This window comes from Onychomys torridus, chromosome 6 (assembly GCF_903995425.1).
Source record: "Onychomys torridus chromosome 6, mOncTor1.1, whole genome shotgun sequence".
Classification (NCBI taxonomy): domain Eukaryota; kingdom Metazoa; phylum Chordata; class Mammalia; order Rodentia; family Cricetidae; genus Onychomys; species Onychomys torridus.
Genome location: NC_050448.1, coordinates 42,152,665 through 42,162,850, shown reverse-complemented (window position 1 = coordinate 42,162,850; position 10,186 = coordinate 42,152,665). Strand labels below are relative to the sequence as shown.

Genomic DNA, 10,186 nt, shown 5'->3' with positions numbered 1-10,186 from the left:
ACAAGCCTCATCTCTGCCACCATGCATACTTTGTCATGTACCCATAGGACAATGACAGAAATGGCTGAGGAAAGAGGCTGACAGTCCATAGAACAGGTCATCCTATGTACTTGGTTTTTGAACTCCTCCTTAGCTGAAATCACCTTTCAATGAGCATTTACATGGGACACAAATATCTTTGCATCCTTTGCCCATTTGGAGATATCTATCTACATACTTCTTCCCCAGATGTCCTTCTCACCAATTTTTAACTCATGCTCTTTCCAAGTACCTGGCCATTGGCTACAATCAATTGGCTACAGCCCATATGTCAGCGAACAATCATACATCTGGCCATTTTTCCTCCCAAACAAACTGTAATAATAATAAATACCTCAAGGTGTACTGCCAAAGTTCTGCCCACTGTGAAGAGTTCCCTTCAGTATCTTTCAGGGTTGTCCCAGAAAGGGGTTATAATGCTGCAGCTGTCCATTTCTGGATGGTGCCCTCATAACATACAGAACCATCAATAAATCAGTTCCTAGTCTTTTCTTCTCAGTCACTCCATCGTAGAGGACACACCATGAGTCCATAGGTACGCACTTGGCAGCAGACAGCATTGTAATGAGAGCAGAAACAATATGTATTTGGGCAACTTCTTCATGTAACTTGCTTGTATGACAACCGAGAAAAACCCTTACAGTAAATATTGTTATTGCCACTGAAATCAAGCTGGTACCCTGGTTAAGGAGCCTGGACTTTCATTACAGAAGTTGCAGGGTTGTAATTTTAACCCAAGTCCCTTCAACTGTAAAGTCTTTTCTTACTAATATTTCATCCTCCTTCCTTCCTTAATAGAACTTACACTTTCAATTTCATTTTTAATTTGCATATCTTTTTTACTTAGCATTCTGTTCTTGTCTGAAACAGTCAGTGAATCAACAATCCGCACACCCGTGCACTGGAAAAGCTCAGTTTACTTACTTGTTTAGGACACATACATACATAGCCTCTTGTTCCTCCACAATAAAGGTTAGATGGGAGACAGAGGAGTTGTGCTTTCCAATGACTCCTGTCACCCTGTAGACAATTGGCAGCAGGGGAGCAGCAGCTGCCACACTCTTCAGATATCTCTCTATTTAAAGTTCAGAGGCACAGGATAACAATAAGGAAGAAAGACGTGGCCCCGACTAAGCCACTCAACAATAGAAATAATGGCTGAAAAAGGTAAGCTGTAAGGCATTAGGGTTTCTTGACATAAACAACTTGCCAGCTTTTACTTCATTTCTTAGCATTTTGATCCTAGGAAGGTAGGCTCTCTGCTAAAGAACCATTAGCTACATGTTTTAGTGTGGCTGCAAAAAGCTATTAAATATGCAGTTTCTGGACTATGTCTGTACAATGAATAGTTTTGAAATGATTAGTGAAACAGAATAATTTCATACCTGCTTTTTTGGAAAGGTGAATTATAAACTAATTGTTTCTTAGTATTGAACTATAAACTATATTTGAAATCTTGGCAGTTGTTGGATCAGAAGTAAGAGCAGTTGAGTTCTTTGTCAGGTCTGCAGGATGGCTGTGTGAATTTGGAGGAGTCTTCCCACTTCTTCGAGTCTATATTATGACTTTCAAATGAGAATACTGAGCTTAATCATCTCTGATATGCTTTAAATCTGAATTATTTTTCTCTAATTCTCAAACCTTATTTCATATTTGTATGCTTCTATAAAATAATTGATTTTACTATGACTAAATAGACAGACTGAATATATCTTTGTCTGAGAAGCAGTTTTTAAATACATACACGGCAATATTTGCTTTCAACCCTGACAACAATGAACATTGTGAGACATGCATATATTATCACCCCTATTTTCCACCTAAGGAAACGAAGACATAACAAAGTTTAGAATGTGTCTGTGGTCACTAGGGTGTAGTGGCACCAGGCTTTGGACCCAGGCAGTGTTGCTCCACAGTGGAGTGCCCTAAAGAATACTTCCACTGGTAGCCACTTTGATAAGCTTGGAAGTGGACAAGCAAGAAAGCATTTTGAAAAGGCTCTTGCATTTAAAGAGAAGTTTTATTTGTGCCATTGATCTAGGAAGAACATCGGGTTTCATGTATTACCATTTCCAAATGATGCATCAGATTATGTAGAACTGAAAATATTGGTTTTAAAAGATGACCAGTGCAGTTATACTTGATTAAAATGCACAGATACTTGCATTGTCTTTACAACGCGTAGCAAATAAAGGGGTGTTTTCTTTTAGAGCTTGATAGGCAAATTTTTCTAAAACAGGTGTTATAAAATTTTATTAAAATACACTTGTATTTTAAACATTTATATTCAGTTGGAATATCTATTAATTTTTAAGTCCTTTGAAGTTAATTGAAGTACTGTATCACTTACATGAATAATTAAAAAATACTGTCATATACTTTTACTCTAGTGGCATTTTAATTCACAAAAAAGCCTTTTTTTTTTTTTCCAAATGAGACTAAAGTATGTCTCATAAGCTTTGCTTTACCCTTAAAGCAACAGCACATGGCAGGTAAGGAGGAGGTTTCTCTTTTATGTGCGTTATGCCTGTTTAAGGTCACACAATTAGGAGAAGCAAGAAAAGCCCATTTTGTCAGATCAGAAAGACTTCAACATTTTATGAAAAACATTGAAACTATTAAATTCATTTAAGCTTCAGAAAGTTGGCTATTATGAAAGTATCTTCTAATTTTAGAAGTTCCTCATCTCCTGATGACTTTATTTTGATAGCATTAACCATCCTTCACTTTTGAAGTGACTGAAATTGTAATGGGACTGCAGTTGCTAAGAATATCCATCTCTTTTAGCCAATGGCGTATGATCTCACAGTGCTCTTCAATTAAGACTGTGTCATCTTAGTCCTCAACACAGAGACATGAATTCTGTAAGATGTTCTTCTGTGCTGCTTTTCAATCTTTTGTGTCAGGTATATGTGTGTGTTTACTGAACAAACAAGACCGAGATACAGTGAGGATTAGAGAAAACTATGTATATAAATTGCTTTTTTACAGACCAGGTACAAGCAGGAGATGAATCATTACACGGGCATCTGTCATGTGTGTTGGATTATTACTGCCTATAGTGAAGCTCAGTGCTGGTGGGGATAGTCAATGACTTTAAAGAAATAAATTCTTTTTTTCCCTAATGATGATTATGTAAGAGCAATTCTCAAAAGAGTCCAATCATGTATATTATGAGTAATTCAGTTCAGTAGGAATTACCTCACAGTTATATTGGATTGTTGTTATATAAACAGTGGCTAGACCCATCACTGAACAAACTCCTGAGTATGTTCTGTGTCCACTAAACACAGGCAGGGTGATTCAAGTTTACAAAGCTTTGCATATGTTGTATCATTTGACTGAGGAAGCAGCCAGGAGGCAGATACAGCAATTTCTACAACCCAGCAGGAAACTTCAAGTTCAAAACTGCATAAGGTCATGGAACTGTAAAAAGATGTCCTATGGTTTGAACCCAAGACTTCTATTTCAAATATCCAGGGTTTATAACTCAGTTGCAGAGTGTCTTCCCAAGAAAACAAGATAAAACCATTCATGTATGAGCCTGATCATAGTGTGCCTTTTTCTTAGCTTCCCCTTTTCTTAGCTTCCCCAGAGATCTCTCATTGTTTTTCTTTATAAAGTTTAGTGCCAAATGGATCTATTTAATCTGTTTTCATTACTTTTAAGCAGAGTCAACATCACCACAGCTCATGGTTCCCATTCTTCTCCTGGTTGGATGGATTGTAGGCTGCATCATAGTGGTTTACATTGTCTTCTCCTAGAAAAGTAAGGGTTTTAATAATGAATGTTTGTTCACGGCATAATTGCTATAGAATCGATCTTTTCTGTTTCACTAATGAAATGTTTTGTCTTTCAGGCAAGAAGACTTCAGGCTGATACCATTTAGAAGAACTAAGAAAAACATGAATATGGCTGATCATTAAAGGTGTCTCATGTTAAATAGCTGCAGTGTTTTGTATCCTTTGAAGCTAGAATTTGTTTTCATAAGAATATCTTATGAGCTTGCTGGAAATTACAGACAAAAATACAAGAAAATTCAGGTGAACTTTTCTGTGTCAAGAAAGTTGGAAATAAGTGCTTAATTATGGCTAAAAACACATTAAGCAATAGGATTGAGTATGATGGTTCAATTAGATTAGAAAATATTTTGTATCCTCCTTCCCAAATGGATAAATGGACTAAAGAACACACAATAAACTGAAGATAAAGGACAACTGAAAAACTTGGATCTTACCTCTGGCTCATAATGAGAAATGTAATTTAAACCATACTGAAAGACCATTGCTTACAGATGTGTAACAAATAAAAAATGTTGGACATCATTGGTGTTGGTAAGGCTGTGGGAGATAAGCACTTTCATACACTGTCTTTGCAAATTTAAAATGGAACATTTTATTGTTGTTTGCCTTTTGGAGAACATCTTGGTGTTGTCCAAGTTGGATTCAAGAGATCCTTCTGCCTCAGGTTCCTTGAGTAGCTGGGAATGTGGATGTGTGCTATTTCACCTAGCTAGGTATAACATTCTGGGGGTATAGTTGGAAGTTAGTATCTTCCAAAACTTATGTGTTTATTTTGAACCAGTTGTTTGTTTTCAAAGAATATGTCAACTTTTACAAAGATAGCAGCAAAATACAAAATGGCTTATCATGTAGGGGGCAGAATCAATTGTGATGTGCACATGATATAAGAGAGATGCAACTTTAGAAAAGAATGAAAATGGTCTTTAAATATTGATGTGATGTAATCTCCACAACAAAAACATGTTAACTGAAAAAAATAGGTAGGCTGGAGAGATGGCTCAGTAACTTAGAGTACTGGCTGCTCTTACAGAGAACCCAGGTTCAATTCCCAACACCCACATATCTGAAACTCCAATATCTGTAACTCCAGTTCCAGGGAATTCAACACCCTCTTCTAGCTTCTTGGGTGCCAGGCAAGCAAATAATACACAGATGTATATTCAGTCAAAATAATCATACATATAAAATAAAATAATGAAATTTAAAAAGTTAGGTATATCTACTACTATTTGTGTAAGAAAAGGAGGAGTTTAACCAATATGCATGTAACTAATTTACCACAGAGCCAAACAGTGGAGGTTAGATACTTCTGCACATACTTTGTTCTATAGCGTTTCATTTTTAGGATAATATGAATATTTTATGAATTATAAAAATCAGTTATATCCCAAATTGAAAACAAGCTAAAAGCAACCTAATAACATCAGTTTGGTAATTGTCTTAGTTAGCGGTACATTGTTGTGAAGACACCATGACCAAGGCAACTCTTATAAAAGAAAGCATTTAATTGGGGCTTGCTAGCATTCTCATCATGGAAGGGAACATGGCAGCATGCAGGCCGGTATGGTGATGGAGAAGTAGCTGAGAATTCTATATTTGGATATGCAGGCAGCAGAAAAGAGAGACACTGGGTCTGGTTTGGGCTTTTGAAAACCTCAAAGCCCACCCTCAGTGACATATTTCTTCCTATAAGGTCACAATTCCCAGTCTTTTCAAATAATGCTACTCCATGCTGATCAAACATTCAAATATATGAGCCTATAGGGGCCATTCTTATTCCAACCACCCCAGGAATGTAACCTAAAAGAGAAAGTAAATCTTTCATGTGATTTAAAACACAGTATATGTTTTTTTACTATATGTATCTTATGGGCTAGATAACTTAAAACCACATTCAGCTGGATGAGGTGCAAACACCTTAATCTCAGCACTTAGGCAAAGGCAGACAGATCTCTGTGAGTCTAGACCAGCCAGAGATAAATAGTAAGATCCTGTCTCACAAAATCAAACTAAACCAAACCAAAACAAAAACAAAGCAGCCACTCCCAAATAAACAACAACAAGAACAAAAACTCAGCCCAAACAAAACCTGAGCAAAACAAAACAAACAAAAACAACCACATGCAGTGATCTTTTTCAAGTAGTGATATTTATATTGTTGGTTTGAAAGCCAGATGATCACTATAAATGCCAAATAAATGTACTTCCTAGTATTAAAATTGCATATAAAATATTAGCACAAACCCACTATTTGTTTTCCTTCTTCTGAAAAGTAAATGACTACCCTAGTTTTGCTGTCTGGGAACCTACTGGGGAGAACTCTTGCACTTCACTGTGTCTGAGAGTACTGCCTTCTTGAAGGAGTCAGGAACCCCCAGCCTAGTATTCGGTGGGAAATACGCAAAGTGACTTCTCTAATGATGTCAGTATCCACAGATCAGTTTAACAGCACTGAAAGTGTTCCAATAAAATTTGTGTGCCTCCTGATTGGGTGCAGTGAAAATACAAAAGGACATCCAGGAACTATTTATGCCCAAACTAAAGCAAATAAACTTTCGATCCAACTACAAGTGTTCAAAAGAGAACCAGGAGGATCAGCCAAGCATGGAGTATGGAAAACCATACAGAACACACAAGCCTGCTTTTCCAACAGCAAATAACCAATGCTGCAGCTCTGTTCATGGCAGCCAAATTACAGAAGCGGCCTATTTGTGTGTCCACACACAAATGTATCACACACACACACACACACACACACACACACACACACACATTGCAGTATATTCAGCCCTAAAGAGGATCGATCACACTTATGCCATTTGGAGGATAATGGATAGAATTGGAGATCATGTATGAGACAAAACAAGATTCAGAAAGACAAATATCACATATTTTCTCTTATGTATGGAATCTGAACGTAGATTAAGAAATAAGACATAGTATCAATGAAATGACTCAACAGTCTAATGGGATTCACATGTAGAAGGAAAGAACTGACTCTCAGCTTGTTCTCTGATCTCCACATTGTGCCATAACAGGTACCCCCACACATGCAATATAGAATTTAAATATATGTGTGTATATATAATATGCACATATTTTAATATATGCATATACACACAAACTTTCAAATATTTCATTTACTTTTTATACAGTATATTTTTGATGACATTTTTCTCCTTTCCCCAACTCCTTCCAGATCCTCTGCATTTCCCTATGCACCCAACATTATGTTTTTTCTCTCCCTTTCTCTCTTTTTAAAACTTTCTTTTTATTTATTCTTTGTGTCTTTCACATCATGCATCTTGATCCTATTCATTTCCCCATCCCTTCACATCTACGCTCTGTCCTTGCAACCTCACCCTAAAATAAAATAAAATTTAAGAAAAAAAAAAAGGAAAAAATCAATCTCATCATAGAAGCTGTGGTGTGACCCAGTGAGTCACACAGTAAACACTTTTTTCCATATATCTTTACTTGCAAGTGTTCATTGCAAAGAATCAGTGGTCTGGTTTGGGGCCTCTGGCTTCTGCTACCCTACTGGGACCCCTCTGTTGCCCTGTGTTGTGGAGATCCTGCAGCTTTGGGGTCTGCAGATCCCTTCATTTGCTCCAGTAGATCATAGATGGGGTGGAGGTTAGGGTAGGCCAACTTATAATTCTGGATCTGGGCCTGGGAAGTTGCAGGGTTGGTCATCCTGCCCCTGCTCCCTTGTCCTCACCACCAGGGTGAGCTTTCTAGCATTGCCCTAACTAGTTCACCTCTTTCAGTGATGAGCAAGGGATGGGGCCAGTTTTCCTGCTTCCACATCCCCAGGGTTGGCTCTCCCACACCTACACCTTCAGGACCAGCTCTACTGTGTTGCTCAGGGGTGGTGTAGGAGCCACTCTCTGGAGTGCTGCAGCTGGTGAGGGGCAGGAACAGCTCTCCTGTTCTTATTCTTATGTTCTCAAGGCCAGCTCTCCTACTCATTTCAGGCATGGAGAGATGGGCAGGGGAGAAGTGGGAGAACAGGGGCACATACACAAACTTTAAAAAAATAGAGAGAACTTTCCCTTCCTCTGCCACTGTACACCACACTTCCAACTGGGTTTCTTGCCTTGTCTTCTCACAAGACTTTCAGAATTCAACAATTCCTGCCAAGAAACAAAAGCAAGACAGTCCTATTCACCAATGGAGTTGGATGGAAATTTGCAACAAAATCAGGCATAAATCCAAGAGAAGACACTGGAGGAGAAGGAAAGATTCTTCTTCACCTGTAGTCTGCAGGATTCATGTACTATGGCCAGATTGAGGGTTTCTACTGAGTCATGGTCATTGATCCTATCAGATGGAGCTGAACATTTTTAACCTCTGGAGATGTGGTCATGTTTGAATTTGGAGACTGATTTGTTATTATCAGTTCCACATGGGTTAGTTGGTTTGTTCAGTAATAAAATGTATAGAACATTTTTTAAAAAGAATGAGAGCAGAAAAGGACTGTTTGAGTAGAGGAAGTAGCAGTTGGAGGCGGGGGCAAGCGAAGGTAACAGGGGATTGGATATGAGCTAAGTACATCATATGCTTGTATAAAAATGTCCTGGTGAAACACACTATTTTCAACAATAATACATATTAATAATTTTTTCCAGAGACAAAAAGTAAAAAAGCCCAGATTCCTCCCCCCCCACCACAAAAAAAGAGGAGAGGAAGGAAAAAGGAGAGGGAAAATAAGAAATGATTCCAGAACACAAGGCTGTCAGGTGAAGATGGACCAAATCCACAAACACATTTTATATTTCTGTGATAAGGACATTAGGTAATTATTTGTAATTTTGTTCACTATAATAGCAGCTGGCAACAAGAAAACAATCTGGTAGAGATTTACATGAACGACCTGCTGGGGAGGTGTTAAGTATTTCCTGAATTTATTCCCACAGAAAATTAACAAAAGAATGAAGCGCAGTGTAAGAGAGGCAAAGTGGTGATGTTTGTTGAAACCAAGTGATGCATTTCTGAAGATTTATTCTACACTTTGACCTAATCTTTGGCTAGAACATTTTGTTTCTCTTTTCTTCTCACTGTCACTGTTCTGAGGTACAACTTATGCAAATAATAAAGTAGAATAAAATAACATAAAGTTAAACATAACTAGACAATTGTGTAACTGGGCCAGGAATCTACATTTTTTTAAAATGTAGGATTCTTGAGCTGGCGAATATTTGAAAACTTCGTTTTGAGAAAAAGTCCTCAGACTTCAGGGCTCCTCACTGCCCCATAGTCCCATGGAGACTTTAAGGCACAGAGATCATGGTAGTATTTTCAGAGTTCCTGATGCAGAAGAGCAGGGTGGGGCTCTGAGAACCGAGTTTCTAACAAGGTTTAGGTGATAGGCAGCTACTGGCCTGGGTCAGAGCCACTGCTAAGAGAAAGCCTGGTTTCTTCGTCAGCTGCAACATTCTTCTCCACCACTGAATTACTCACTCCACAGACACCAGTCTTTCTCATCAAAACTCCAGAGAACACTCTTGCTTTACGATTCTTGTCTTTCCAACTTGATTAAATACTTCAGTACATCATCCTCCAAATAATATTCCACTGAACGTCATACTTAGAAAATTTACACAGAAAATGCACATCAAATTAGACAGAAGTATTTTTTTTAATAGCTTGAACTGATTTTCATTTTCTTCAGAATCAGAGGTTTGCTGGGGCTACCTCTTCTGGACCTGTGAAAGCTGCTTGCTAACTGTGTAAGACAGTTGTTATCTCATTGTGAGCTGGAATGTTGTCACTGTGGAGTATGTGCATCAGGGGGACAACTCCCCTGCACTGGACCTTGTGTGTACTAGGTGTGTACTAAAGACTTACCAGCCCACCATGGCATGCATCAGTTTGAGTTGTCTGCTGTACATTTAGGCGTGTCAGGACTTCAAGATGACATGTTTTTCTTAGCAATTTACTGAGTTAATTAAAATGATAGTTCTCTATTTTCTTGAACTTTTTGGTGTTATAGAGCTTTTAATTTTAATTTTTTTTTTGAGACATGGTCATGTAATCCAGGTTAGTTTCAAACTTACTATGTAGCCAAGGATGACCTTGCACTTTGTAATCCTTCTGCTTCCATTCCAAGTGCTAGGATTAAGTCATGTGTCATGATGTCTGAGTTATGTAGTTCTGTGAATCGAGTCCAGGCTTTGTGCAAGCTCTCTATCAACTGAACTACATCTCTGGCTCCTGTGTGTATAGGCTTTCAACAACAACAACAAAAATCCATGAAAGCTATGAACTCATCCAGACACCACACATTCAAGCAGAATTGTAGGTGCAATTTCAATGTGCTCACAGACCTTCTGGAACCCCCT

General features: G+C 38.1%; 1 protein-coding gene across 2 annotated transcripts; it reads left to right on the top strand.

Annotated features, from left to right (window-relative positions):
* Nucleotides 1-1,118: 1,118 nt before the first annotated feature.
* Strit1 (small transmembrane regulator of ion transport 1) lies at nucleotides 1,119-3,996 on the top strand. Of its 2 annotated transcripts, none has more exons than XM_036189618.1 (3): nucleotides 1,119-1,206; nucleotides 3,712-3,807; nucleotides 3,899-3,996. In XM_036189618.1, the coding sequence occupies exons 1-2, from the start codon at nucleotides 1,194-1,196 to the stop codon at nucleotides 3,801-3,803; spliced, it is 105 nt and encodes a 34-aa protein (XP_036045511.1). In that variant the 5' UTR covers nucleotides 1,119-1,193; the 3' UTR covers nucleotides 3,804-3,807; nucleotides 3,899-3,996. The 2 variants fall into 2 exon arrangements, with proteins under 2 accessions (XP_036045511.1, XP_036045510.1); XM_036189617.1 differs by having other exon boundaries at nucleotides 3,709-3,807.
* The last annotated feature ends 6,190 nt before the right edge of the window (nucleotides 3,997-10,186 follow it).